Source organism: Wyeomyia smithii, chromosome 2 (assembly GCF_029784165.1).
Source record: "Wyeomyia smithii strain HCP4-BCI-WySm-NY-G18 chromosome 2, ASM2978416v1, whole genome shotgun sequence".
In the NCBI taxonomy this organism is placed as follows: Eukaryota; Metazoa; Arthropoda; class Insecta; order Diptera; family Culicidae; genus Wyeomyia; species Wyeomyia smithii.
The window spans coordinates 204,755,703-204,770,056 of record NC_073695.1 but is presented as its reverse complement, the minus strand read 5'-3'; the positions used below and the strand labels follow the sequence as shown (position 1 = coordinate 204,770,056).

The 14,354-nt window shown below is 38.7% G+C and overlaps 2 protein-coding genes across 6 annotated transcripts in view; one reads left to right on the top strand and one right to left on the bottom strand.

The window, feature by feature from the left end:
* The window catches only part of LOC129720664 (insulin-like growth factor-binding protein complex acid labile subunit), a 615,650-nt gene that overhangs the window by 335,125 nt on the left and 266,171 nt on the right, over positions 1-14,354 (top strand). The gene's annotated exons all lie outside the window — the stretch shown is intronic.
* Positions 7,986-11,150, bottom strand: LOC129720357 (uncharacterized). Its single transcript, XM_055671819.1, has one exon. It carries the CDS (start codon positions 11,148-11,150, stop codon positions 7,986-7,988), a length of 3,165 nt encoding a protein of 1,054 aa, XP_055527794.1.

Below are 14,354 nucleotides of genomic sequence, written 5' to 3'. Positions count from 1 at the left end.
GAGATGAAACTTGAAATAAAAAAGTTAGAGCGTGAAATGTGTTTTTTCAATATAAATCGGTTGTTTTTAAAGATATTTATTTATTTATTTATTTATTTATAATCCATGTAACTTAAGGAATCTTCCTTTTTTTAATTGTTACACAATGGAGGAAGTTTAATTTTATATCTGTATGTAACTACAAGTTTCTGAATCGATTTTACGTTACATTTTACAATTTATTTTATTATTTCATTGCATGCGATCAAGTTCCCCAAGTAAACCCTTTCGGAAGCTAACGACATTTTCAGTTGATTTTAAAGGTGTAGATAAACTATTCCAGTAAACAATGCCTCTCACAAACATTGATTGTCCATAGTAGGCGGATGAATGTATCGGCACCACCAAATTCAATGTTCTAGTATTACTCGTAAACTGGAGTTTGGTAAATAAGTAATGTGGTTTCCTAGATTTAATAATTTTGTGAATGTAAATGCACACAATAGAGAAAAACTTTTGTTTACAAAGTTACTTAAAATTAATGGAGCTATAACATTGTAGAACAATTTTTTCTTCTATCTACAAAGATAAAAAAGTTAGATACTTGATTGCATCGAAAATGTTGGTCACCCTAATTTTTGATAATTTTTCAATGAGTGCTTTATCATATGTAACAATTTTGTAGAGGAAAGTTTTTTTCTAAAATGTTGCTATAGAGCTCTAGGCCCAAATTTCCCCCTAAATTTGGTTTATGGACCGTTGTGCAATGGCTACAGCCAATACGATGGTTTTTCATACAGTGTGAAAGTTATTCTTCATCAGACCACACTCTCAGTACGTTCCGATGGATGGCACGATACAGCTGTTCGTTCCTAACCTTGAAGAGTTTGGTGGGAACACTGTTCTTCCTAGCTGACTTACAGCTCTTTTACTGCTTTCTTAACCTCGACTAAGGATGGTGGATCCCCGATCAAAACATTGCCGCTCTGAGAGCATAGAATTATGCAAAATATGCAAAATAAGTGCTTCAGATACCCATGCTTTTGGCTGCAGTGAAATTAGTAAGCCTCACTGCCGTGATATGACATTGTGACGTAGATCCCAGTGATCAGTTTTGCAGTACGGCCAAAAAACGAATGAATCTCTCGCCACTTTTGTATTGAAATGGGTGCCTACGTCGTTTTGTTTTTTTTTTTTGTGATTTTATACAACGTACGAATAAGTAACAACGAAAAAAAAACCAAAAGATAGGTCTTTAAATAATGAACAAATTGGCATGAAAAACCCATATTCGAAAAAATGGCCTTTACGTCACTTTGTCATCTCACGGCAGCTCAGGCAACTGTCGTTCATAGTAGACGGGGAGACTTTCTCTGCGGGTTACGGGTTACGGGTTACGGGTCGGAAGTAGTCTTCCTGTCTGACCTGCGCATTTTCATCTCTGATAACGACTTAATGTCCTGTCTAAGGCACATGGAACTCCTCCTTTTCGTCATTGGATTTTTGATTGGTTTGTGCGTACAATTTGCCGTATATTCGGCTGAACACAACGTTGATCGCATGATAACAAAATAACAAAATGGTCATTGTTTGAAGTTTAAATTGTTTTTTTTTTTTCGCTTTCCAATTGTTCATGTACGAAAACGATTGAAAAGTGTCCGAACTATTCCACAAGAAATAATAAATTTCGCGCCTTTGGAATAAGGCACGCTAATCCGTAGCGCACCTACTTTAGTTCTTATTTGAGTTGTCGTTTACAAATAATGTTTTTGAGGATTATGGTTAACACAATTTAAAAGTTTGTGTTACAATTACATTTTGAGTGTTTTTGAAAAAAAAATATAAAAAAAATGCGAGAAATGAACGAGAACTGAGGATGTGACTTTGGCTCCGAAAAAATATACCTAATCCAGACAAGACATTAAATATTGTAAGGAGATTGCGGTTCGTGTTCCGTTTTAATGAGATATATTTCTTTCTAAGCCCAAGTTACATCTTTAGTTTTCGTCTACCCCCGTTCATAAAACTTTGCACTATACTTTTATATTATTTTCTGATAATCATTGGCCAATATTCGGCTCATTCGGCATATTCGGCCGAATAATAAACTTACTATTCGGCGAGCCGAATATTCGTCAAAATCCAATTTTTGCTGATATTGGGCCCGAATATTCGGCGACCGAATATTCGGTGCATCTCTACTTATAAGGTTATTGATCGGCTTCCAACTAACGACATGCTTCATCTGTTTTCCAATTCGCACGAAACCGACTCTCCTTTTTTACGTCTGCTTTTGGAGCTCCTTCCCGGAATCTTAGTTTTCCCGATCTCGGGTACTGCAACTCCTGTAACCTTTACACGCACTCAACATATAGCACCACGTTTCATAATTCAGGCCCCCTTTCCAGGTCAGACGCTGCTGTATGCCGCCCTTGATATGGGGATACAGACGCGTACGACCCCTTCCTCACGAGTCAGCTAACGACCAAAGTTTCCATTGAAAGCTGCTTACCCGATCTCCGCTAAGTTTATTCGTGTTTCGATTGGCTCCTTGTACTTATAGTTTGGGATAAAATGAATGACTTTTTAAGTCACGTATACAAATTTTCCAATTTTTTCACGGGTCAAGATCGAAAATCGGTCAAGAATTGAAGAAGTAAGAAGTACTCTGCCGAGTAGTTGCGTGTGTTGAAATTGCCGATACGTAACGGTTAATAAAGAGTAAAACTCCAGAATAAGAAATGGCCACAATTAAAGTTCAGAATTGATGAAAAATTGAAGATAAGAATAGCCACTTTACCTCGAAATGACAAAACAAAATCAAAATAAAGTCAAATGGCAATTTTTTTCTAAAAACAGTAGAAGCATAAATCGGAAATAATCCTAAATTGAACATAAGTCAACATCTATAGACCAGGAACGATACGAAAAAAAATTTCGAATTATGTTCAGAATGGCGAAAAAAAAACATTTGCAAAATCCAGCAAACTCCAGAGCAATAGAGCCAAAATTGAAAATAACTCAAAAATGAGTTTAAAATAGGTATAAAACGCCAAAATATACTCAACTCATACTCAGAACTAGCGAAACGTTTCAAAATACTAGAAGAAATCAAGAAATAAAATTCTCTTAGATTGAGTTGAAAATAATGAAAAACACATCTGAAGCTAGCCTAGGGTTACATAAAAAAATGATCCCAAATTGAGCTTGGAATTTCAGAAAAATATTTTCATGAGAAAAACGTTAAGTAAAGTCTTTTTTACACGGTTTTATTTTACACTGTTCTTTTTTACGACGATTTTCCAAAGAACGCGACTCTTTTTTGCGTCGTTTTCTCAAATAACGCGGTTTTATTTTACACGGTTAAGTAACAGTAACGGTAACAGACTATAAGAGGCTGTTTTTTGTACAGTTTCATTTTTACACGGTTTTATTTTACACGGTTTTTTTTTTTCACGACGTTTTTCCAAACAACGCGGTTTTTTACGACGTTTTTCCAAAAAACGCGGTTTTTTACACGATTTTTTTGCATGGTACGTAAAATCGTGTGAAAAAGAACTTTACTGTACTTCCAAAGGTCATGAGAGCAAAAAAAGATCTCATATCGAGCTCAAAATATCGAAAAATGCTATGAAAAAAAAACCAAAATAAGCAGTTGGAATGATCCTACCATAAACTCAAAATGACCAAGTAACTCCTCTACAGACAGGAAAAGGTCCTAAAAAAACTATGTTAAATCCTGCTCAGAATTGTTTGAAATCGTCTATAGAAAACAAAAACAATATCGTTTTTGAGTTCAAAGCTGCTTAAAAACTGTTTTTCATAGCCTAAAAATTTGTAAGCTATTTCAAATCGAGTTCAAAATAGCACAAAAGTATTTCTAAAGACCAGTACAAAACATGAGCCAAAATTCAACCTTCATCCCACCCTTAAAAAACTTATGTACCCTGGTGTGTGGTTTTCCAAACATAGAACATTTCAATTTATTTTGGACAAGAAACAATTTAATTTGTCGTAAGAACAAAATATACACACATACACTTACCTCCGCACACATATATGCCTTATCCGATGTTCGAAATATGATTATTTCGTACCTATAGCTTCAGGTATGTAAGCACTCAATGAAAAAAAAATAACAGGAGGATTGTGTGCAAAGCCACGACCGCAAGGATGAAGTAGAATACTTTTACAAGAAAGATAACCCGGCTGCTTGCGTGTCAGTTATTTTTTCATTTGTTGTTCAATATCGAAAAAGATACCGATCACATTTTGGCCTTATCACTGACCGTGCGAATAAAGTATTCCTTGTGATAAAACAAACAGTGAAAAGCTGATTTAACACTCAAAACTAAACGGCTCATGTGTTGTCAAAATGAGCTGCTATTGATGCTTATAACCGCTGCAACTGCTAGCATCCGTAGCCATGCCAATGCTTTGGCCGCTAAACGCTGCTATTGGTTTCCGCTGTGCCTGCATCAGCTGGCTCAGCTGCTATCGAGGTTGAGATTCGCTGCTACTAGTGCGCTATCCATTGCTATGCCACAGCTGTGGCCGCTGTCCGCCTTGCTAAGGAAGGACTACTGTTGTTGCTGTCTAGAACTATTATGAGCGGCTTCGACTGAAACAGGCTCTTATATAGGGATGAAAAACCTATCGATAGTTATCGATAGTGGTGGGAAATCATAGATAGCTATCGATAGCCATTTCAGTCGATATTTCCCATCCTTACTCTTATACAGACAAACAGCACATTCAAATTCCAAGGTCTATGTTTCTGTCGACTGTGCTTGGGAAGCAATCATATTAACAACCAATCAGATCAATCAAATTTTGCGCTTCAAAAAGCATTGACCATTTTCATTATTAAGTAAGTTGCTTGTCATGATTTGGACTTGACAATTCTTGAATTTTGATCATGAGAAAAATTAATTTTTATGCTGATAATGAAAGCATTCCGGATGTTGTGCTCATGACCGAAGGAAAAGATAATTCAATACGTTCTGAGACACGGAGATGAAGCCAAATATATATCTGCTCCAAATTTCGCCAGGTATCCAGAACGTTCTGCTCCAAATTTCGCCAGGTTTTCCGAACGTTCTTTTCATTGGATGTATTTACTAGTGTGCATCAGCTGGCCCTCTGCTATCGATGGTGATATCCGTTGCCACACATATGTCACAAAATATCAAAAAATTGGTCGCAGTGACGAAAATACCCAACAAGGAAAAAAAACCCATTGCCATTGGTATCCGCTGCCCTGCTATCGGTGCTGAGACGCGCTGCGCTATTCGTTGCCATACCACAGCTGTGACCGCTATCCGCTGCTATCGATGCTGATACTGCTGCTGTATCCACTGCACTGCTACTGCTGCTGCTAAGGGAGGACTGCTGTTGTCGCAGTCTTGAATTACAAAGAGCTGCTTCGGCTGAAACATGCTCTTATATAGGCCAAAATGCACATTTCAAATGCCAAGGTCTATGATTCTGTCGACCGTGCTTGGGAAGCAATCATATAACGACCAATCAGAGGCCGAATTTTTCGTTTTGACAAGGCTTGACTATTTTCAATAGTACAATTGTTTGAATAATAAAAAAACTACAATTATCTGCATTTGGGAAGAATCTCAGAAGATTTTCCAATTTATTGCCACAAAAACGAAGGAAATCCATCGAAAACTAACCGATTTATTAGCATTTGAAATTGAACATATTTTCACTTTTTTCGGTTTTAGATTTTTATTTCTATGTAGCCAAACTTCTTGAGAGAAGTATTCTACTTCAAAAATATTTTCCAGGCAAAATCAGTTGTCTCTTGTCTAAAATTAATTGATATTTTGTATGTGTGGAAAACCACACACCAGGGTAGACAACGTAAGTTTTTAAATATCTCATTAAGCAAACATATTTTGCCTTAGAAAAAAATGTATTTTGTGTTAATTTGATGGTTCAGGAATTGTCAAGAAATTTCATCAAAATCGATCGAGAAGTTTTCGAAAAAAAAACAAAATAAAATTCATTTGTGTGGTTTTCCACACAAGGGAAGGATGAAGGTTAATAAAGGAAATTTAAAGTGAAAGTGGAATGGGAAAAACAAGATCATTTCAAAATTAGGTTAAGAATTTGATAGAAATGTTTCTGAAAGCCAGGGTATGATTCCAGATTTAACTCAAAATAGTAAAGTTTACTTTTTTCAAGACAGGGAAATGCCAGACCAGACGATGATCTCAAGTTGGGCTAAGAATAATGAATAAACGCTTCTGGAGGTCTAAAAATGACAAAAAAAAATCAGAATTAAGCTCGGATTAGAAAATTAACGGATGAAAAGCCAGAAAAAACAATGATTTACGAATGATTTTAACTTGAAAACAAATTGTAAAAATCTCTTTCAAAGGGCACAAAAAGAAAAAAAATGATCCCAAACTGAGCTTGGAATGGTGAAAAATGTTTCTGAATACCGACAAAGGCCAAAGAAGAAAACGATTTCGAATTAATCTCACGCTAACGCTACACGCTCAAAGCGAAGTGAGAATATGTGTATAAAAGTTCTCTTTCTCTCCTCTTCATGCGGTTGTTGTAATTTCCCCTCCTTTTAACTACGCCACTGAGATACATAAAATTCAATATCACGGGAATATAGCTCGTATTTGAGATCTCACGTGTACAGAATAACACAGTGATCTTGTTTGGTGTTTAGAAGTGTTATTGTTTGGCATTTAGGAGTTTACAATGAACAAATTTGTAGTTACTCTCGTCTCCGCTTTTTCCCTTCCTGTATAAGATAGACATAATTTAAAGTGATAGAAACATATACGCTTCTGTAGACCTTTATTTACCGAATTAAATAATAACCGGATAAGCGGCTTAAAAGTTAATAACCTTTATTAACCTTTGAACTATAGACAACATTCATCCCCCCCCCCCTTTTTTTCTTAACTGGGCCATTGAGATGTAGTAAAGTCTCAGATGAAAACCTCATATTCGAAATCACGCGTATATAAATTTTCACGATGTGCATTTTAATAATTTACAAACAATAAAATTTGTACATCCCCCCCTTACTACGCCACTGGGATAGAGAAAAGTCTATATTATAGAAACACACCCACCGATCGAAATTGGCACGGTGAGCCCCCTTGCCACGTTTATGGAATAGGTAAAAGTCATTGTAATACATCAGCTACTATAGATTCTACATACCGAATTTAATAGAGATCGGTCCAGCAGTTTTAAAATCATCAAAGATTGACATTGTTAACCTCCTCCCCTCATCCTTACAACGCCTCTGAGATACAGAAAGGTCGTCGTAACGTGGCAAAAATACATCTTAGATTCAAAAACATCTATGTTGACGCTGTAGTCAACGAATGAGAAGAACCACTTCCGAAGTTTTAACAATTTATTATGACTTTGTTAAAATATTCCTGCAAACAAATAAATGACTAAACCTATCCTTTTTTCCATTCACCCCTTTCTTTACTTACGTTTAATTTATCTCCTCGTTCCTTAGATTTTTATATGATCCGGTTAACCTTACTTCCGAATTTCGCAGTTAACCCTATTTTGTCTTGAATTTGCTCTATCTTTTCTTCAATAATTCACCTGTATTTAATACTTTATATAAATACTTTTCAACCTGTTTTATTTTATCGCTTACAGTATTTTTCCAGGTAACCGTGGTACACGTGTCTCGGGTGTACGCTGGCACTAATTCACGTATGCTATTGATCAGATCGGTTAACCTAGTTTGAGGTTACTTTGGAGTGTAACTGCAGAAATGATTATTTATATGTACATTAAACTCAGTACATTTGATGTATCTCTATTGCCTAACTCACCGTTGTAACCGATATATATATTTATGAATTAATCGCAGATATTTTAATATAATATTATTTAAGTAAAAAGAACAATTTTTCTATCAATCACGACGTCGACTCTGATCAAAACTTTTATCAGTCATAAGCTGTCACCAACTGCATCCGCTACTGCTGTTATTGTTAGCATTAAGTCGTCGCTGTGAGATGCGCCGACCGAGGGGTCGTAACAGTCCCCCCCGGTACGCCAGTTTCTTGGCTTACCAACGTATCGCGTCGAACATCCAGGACTGCTAGCTTAGTAGCCGGGCGCTCGTAATGCCCATATTGTGTTTGAACAGTAGCTGCTCTTACCTGACCATCCTTTCCTTTCCTGACTCCAATAACTCGACCCTTAGGCCAACAATTGCGTGGAAGCTTCGGATCAACCACAACAACGATGTCATCTTCTTTTATTGGTTCAACTGCGGCATGCCATTTCGTACGTTTAACCAGGTCCGGTAAGTAATCGCGCATCCATCGACGCCAAAATATGTTTGCTTCAACTTGAGAGGTACGCCAGGAGCGCCGCAGCAGGATGCCGCTATCATCAATGTTGGAAGCTGGTTTGAGCCCGCTTGACGATCCCAGCAGAAAATGGTTCGGCGTTAGAACGGGTGCGTCGGGGTCATCTGCTGGTACGTGCGTTAGGGGACGCGAGTTGATGAGATTTTCTATTTCTGTTAGAAGGTTCTGAAGAATTTCGTCGGTGAGGGTACGTTGCGGTTTGATTTTAAGCAAGTTTGCCTTAACTGTTTGAACTAACCGCTCCCAGGAGCCTCCCATGTGGGGGGATAATGGGGGCAAGAACTGCCATTCTGTTTTGGGACTGACTATTTCTTGGATCAGCTTGTCTTGATCCATGGCGTCTAATGCCGCTTTGAGCTCCTTGTTGGTTGCGGTAAAGTTAGTGCCACGGTCGCTAATGATTTTCAATGGCACGCCTCTCCTCGCCATGAAATTCCTGACGGCCATCACACACGAGCTGGCGTTTAACGTGTGGGCTACCTCTAGGTGAATTGCCCGAGTAGTTAAGCACGTCAATAGCACTCCCCATCGTTTCTCCGTTCGACGACCTACCGTTACCGTCAATGGTCCGAAATAATCCACGCCGGTAAAGGAAAAGGGTCTCGTGAACGCCGCGAGTCTATCCTTTGGCAGCTCGCCCATTAAAGGAGGATTAGGTGTTGCTCTTAAATTTTTACAGGTCTGACAGTCTGATCTCACCTTCCTAAATAGCACACGTAACTTAGGGATCCAGAAAGTTTGCCGCAGTTCATTGACCACTGTCTCGTGATTACAATGATGATAACGCTCGTGGTAGTCTTTCACAATAAGGTTACTGATATAGTTATTTTTCGGGAGTATGACTGGATTTCGTGCATCCATAGTTGCGTATTCACATGCACCAATCCTGCCTTGCATTCTTATCATATTGTGATCATCGAGAAACGGATTTAGCTTATACAGTGCGCTTGATTTCGAAAGAGTAGGAGGTACGGTAGATAAACTGGCGAATTCCTCTGAAAATGATTCGCTTTGAGCAAACCTAATAAGAAGATTCGAAGCTTCGTTTAGCTCTTGACTGGTAAGGGGGCCGTGCTTGTGTTTCATCCTGCTCTTGGCGCATCGAAAGTTCGCAACGGACCTAAGTACCGTAGCAACCACACGAACTAATTGCCTCCATTTAGAAAATTTTGTAACGTTCACCGACGGTATAGGAACAAAATGATGGTAGTATATGGTTGAACGCAGCTCTTCTTGAGTATGGCCTGAAGTGAACGGCTCTTCAGGCCAATTTTTTTTAGATTGCCTTAACCACGAAGGTCCTCTTACCCACCGACTGTTGCTTCCTAGTTCTGGCCGGCGTGACCACTTTGTCGCCTCATCAGCTACGTTTTCTTTCGTGCTGACGTACTTCCAATCAGCTATGTTACTTGTCTCGAGAATCTCGCTGACACGAAAGGCGACATGTTGAGAATACCGACGATGATCTGATCGAATCCAGCATAACACATTGCGTGAATCAGTCCAGAAATATCGCTCATCCACTTCGAACGATAAGCTGTTTGTAATTGTATTCGCCAATCTTGTTCCAATAACTGCCGCCTCGAGTTCAAGTCTTGGAATGGAGACGAACTTCAGCGGAGCCACTTTCGACTTTGCAGCTACTATTGCACACTCTATGTTGTTTTCTTGCTGGAACTTTAAATAAACCACAGCAGCATAACCGACCTCGCTCGCGTCGACAAACGTGTGTAGTTGAGTGACGGTACCTGGCATGATCGTTATAGCGGAGCGGTAACATCTTGGTATACGGACCTTGTGTACTGTTGGAAGTACTTCTAACCAATGCTCCCATTTTTCGAACAAATGACCCGGAATTTCATCGTCCCACTCGATCCCAGCACGCCAGATCTCTTGCAGTAGGACTCTCAAATATATCAGCAGATTTGAAACTAGTCCGAGTGGGTCGAATATTGCCATTAATGTACTAAGAACTTCCCTTTTGGGTGGACGTCGCTTTCCGGATAGAAGTTCTGTGTCGTGTTTTGGCGATAGCTTATATGTGAGAGTGTCCGTAGCAGTACACCACCACATCCCTAAAACCTTTTCGGTTGCTAGTTCTGATCCTAGATTTAAGTTTTTTTCGCATGCTCCCTCGTTCTGAAGTGCTGAAAGAACCGCTGCGGAGTTTGAAATCCAGTTCCTCATCTCAAACCCAGCTTGGGCGTGGACGTGCCGAACTTGTCGGGCGAGGAGAATAGCTTCTTCTTCTGTTTCAGTACTTACCAGCATGTCATCGACATAATGGTTTTTGATGATCGCATTGACTGCTGCTGGGTACTGCCCTCTATGGTTTTCTGCGTTTAAGTTTTTTACGTACTGGGCACAACTAGGTGAGCAGCTGGCTCCGAACGTCATAACCCGCATGACGTATGTGCTGGGTTTCTCGTCTGATGAATTTTCTTTCCATAAAAATCTTTGGCAATCCTGATCATCCTTTGACATAAGCACTTGGTGGAACATTTCCTTAATGTCGCCGCAAATGGCCACCTTATTCTCGCGAAACCGCAGAAGTACCGAAATGAGGGAAGTCAACTGATCTGGCCCTTTCAAGAGTAGTGAGTTTAATGATATCCCCTTAGTTTTTGCAGCTGCGTCCCACACGATCCATACTTTCGACGGTTTATTTGGGTTAAACACGGGAAATATAGGGAGATACCAGATTCGTTTTGGTGGTTTTTCCATCTCAATGTCCGAAAGTTTGCGGATGTTCCCTTTTTTCAAATATTCATCGAGCTTTAGTCGCATTACTGTAGATAAGTCTGCATCTTTTTTTTTTTTTTTTTTTTTTTTTTTTGAATATTTTAATATGTTGACGCTGTAGTCAACGAATGAGAAGAACCACTTCCGAAGTTTTAACAATTTATTATGACTTTGTTAAAATATTCCTGCAAACAAATAAATGACTAAACCTATCCTTTTTTCCATTCACCCCTTTCTTTACTTACGTTTAATTTATCTCCTCGTTCCTTAGATTTTTATATGATCCGGTTAACCTTACTTCCGAATTTCGCAGTTAACCCTATTTTGTCTTGAATTTGCTCTATCTTTTCTTCAATAATTCACCTGTATTTAATACTTTATATTAATACTTTTCAACCTGTTTTATTTTATCGCTTACGGTATTTTTCCAGGTAACCGTGGTACACGTGTCTCGGGTGTACGCTGGCACTAATTCACGTATGCTATTGATCAGATCGGTTAACCTAGTTTGAGGTTACTTTGGAGTGTAACTGCAGAAATGATTATTTATATGTACATTAAACTCAGTACATTTGATGTATCTCTATTGCCTAACTCACCGTTGTAACCGATATATATATTTATGAATTAATCGCAGATATTTTAATATAATATTATTTAAGTAAAAAGAACAATTTTTCTATCAATCACGACGTCGACTCTGATCAAAACTTTTATCAGTCATAAGCTGTCACCAACTGCATCCGCTACTGCTGTTATTGTTAGCATTAAGTTGTCGCTGTGAGATGCGCCGACCGAGGGGTCGTAACAATCTGTATATAAATTTGCACGGTTATCAGTGAGAAAGATTTTACGTTCATGAAACACAAATTAACCCCCCCCTTGCCTACACTTATGAGATAGAACAAAACTAATATTTTAGGATTACTCCCCGTACTCGAAAACCCCTATGTACAAATTTTCACGGTAATCGGTACAGTAGTTTTTGAGTTTATAGGGAGCAGACAGACAGACAGACAGACATTCGCATTTATAGATATAGATACACTGAGGTCGCTTTTTACGCGGTTGGTTGTACCGCATTTAAAAGATTAGATTAGATATGCTTATACTAAACTTATTTGATATCGCGTACAAATGATCTTTCGAATCGAGTGAATTTGCGTTGTTGTAAAAATGTCTTGTTTGAAAAAATGCATAAAAACAACCCGCGTAAAAAGCGACCCCAGTGTATATCGTATATACAGTTTCATTATTTTTACTAAAGTGCGATTTGTTGTTGCTTGCAATACCGGATTTTGGAGGGATGAGAAAGTTCTAATCCTATTTAAGGCTGAGATTTCCCTAGATGTTTCAGAAGTTTCTTGGAATTTATCTCTTAACTAATGTAATGTAACTGAAACCACCGAGTCGAATAATGATATCGTTTTTGGGTGTCGTGAATTTAAAAATTTGGTTTGTCATAATTTAAACGAAAACTGCAAACCCTCTACAACTGAGTCGATGGAGACGCGAAAGTTAAAAAGTATCATGCGTCTCCTTTTAAAAATATTGGTAGCGACCTAGATTTTAAAACCAACGTAAAGGTGAAACGGAGCTCGAGTCAGTGCAATTGATAATTTTTGTTTCAGAGCTTCACAGAACTACGGAATTTAAATTTTAATGATCTGTTTCAAGAACAAAAAAAGAGATCATCAGCTAATTAGGCTTCGACCATAATTAATTCATTTATTGGCTCAAAGAAAACTTAATTAGGCGAACAGTAGGGGCAAAACAAAAGGCATTTAGCTAAAACCCGATAACATATTGACTCGAGGTTTGGCCAAAGACCAAACTTTGCTTCGAGAAACTACCGCGGCCAAGGTCACTAAACTCTCCCAAACGAGGACGAAAGTCCCCGGTCTAAACTCTTTCTTTCGCTGAAGTTTCCTCCAGCACATGCAAGTTCCCAAATTTAGGCAAAATATTATGTAAATTCTCTACTTCAAACGTCGAACGTTTCACCTCTCGATTGTTTTGATTATGTATGCCTGAGCTCGAAATTAATTTGAATAATTATTCGCATCGAACTTCTTCGTGCTGGGTAGGCTCCCGTCAGTGCCAGACATCGACTCTCAGTCGGTCCCTAATCAAATTCTGCGGTTTTTGTGTTCATATTCGCTGCCAGTTGCTCGTTTGATTCGCTATTAACCGATGAGCAGCCGCCCAGCAACCACTTTGGAATAGTTTTACGACTGGTTCTATTTGTTTGAAGATTTAATTAAATTTTGTGGCAGTTGCCTGCCTAGTCGTCACAGTTTCCACCAATTTACTTCTTACCACAATAGCTGAGCGCTAGCGGAATCGAAACCGTTGGCAGAACAATTGCCAACACTTTTGTTTTTCGTTCGTTCGTTGGTTCTCTGCTAACAAATGCGGAAAAGCAGTGCTTAAATTTACCATCCAATAATAACAGCGCATTTCCATGCAAATTAAGTGAGTTTTTTAAGAGCAATCTTCCCACTTGGCAATGTGGTGGATCCTAAAAATGCCAGTGACTTCATAAGCCCGAGCGCTTCACGGCCGCGGGTGTCTATTTCAGCGCACGACCACATTCTACTGCCCTAACCTCAATCATCAACAGCGGGTGGCTGTTTGACGGTTCCTTTTGCTGGGGTCGACCGAAGAAAACGAGTTGTGAACTATGACGAAACCAAAGCTCCGAAGATTGCAATTCATAATGTTGACCAAAGAGCAGAGAGCGGAGAGGATGGCCAGTCGTTGCTTTTCGCCGCTTTTGGAGGCTAATTTGAATAATATAAAATCCGTTCACTGGCGTGGCCTTTTTCGCAAACGGACCCAACCCCTTTCGGGCACGAGAGCGTATGCAAATGTGCGGGGGAAATATAATTTATTTCGAATTTTTATTTTTCTGCGTTTGGCCATTCCTCGGTTTGGTGGAAATTTTGTCATAAAATGTATTAACATCTGAATGAAAGTGTCTCAGTAATTTTATTGTGACAGTTATGGAATTGTGGAGTAGAGAAGGGTGCAAATGTGAAACAGCGTTTCGCGATGCTATTTCCACATTTCCGACAATATGTGAATGCAAAAAAAAACGAAATTGCATTGTACCAAACAATTGGCAACACAGAAAAAAGAGCACAAATTGAATCGATAGAGATAAATTCAATTAATCACTAATTAGTTTGAACGTGGCAGGATTTTAAATCTCGGACACGACAAAAATGACTACATTACAGGACAAAA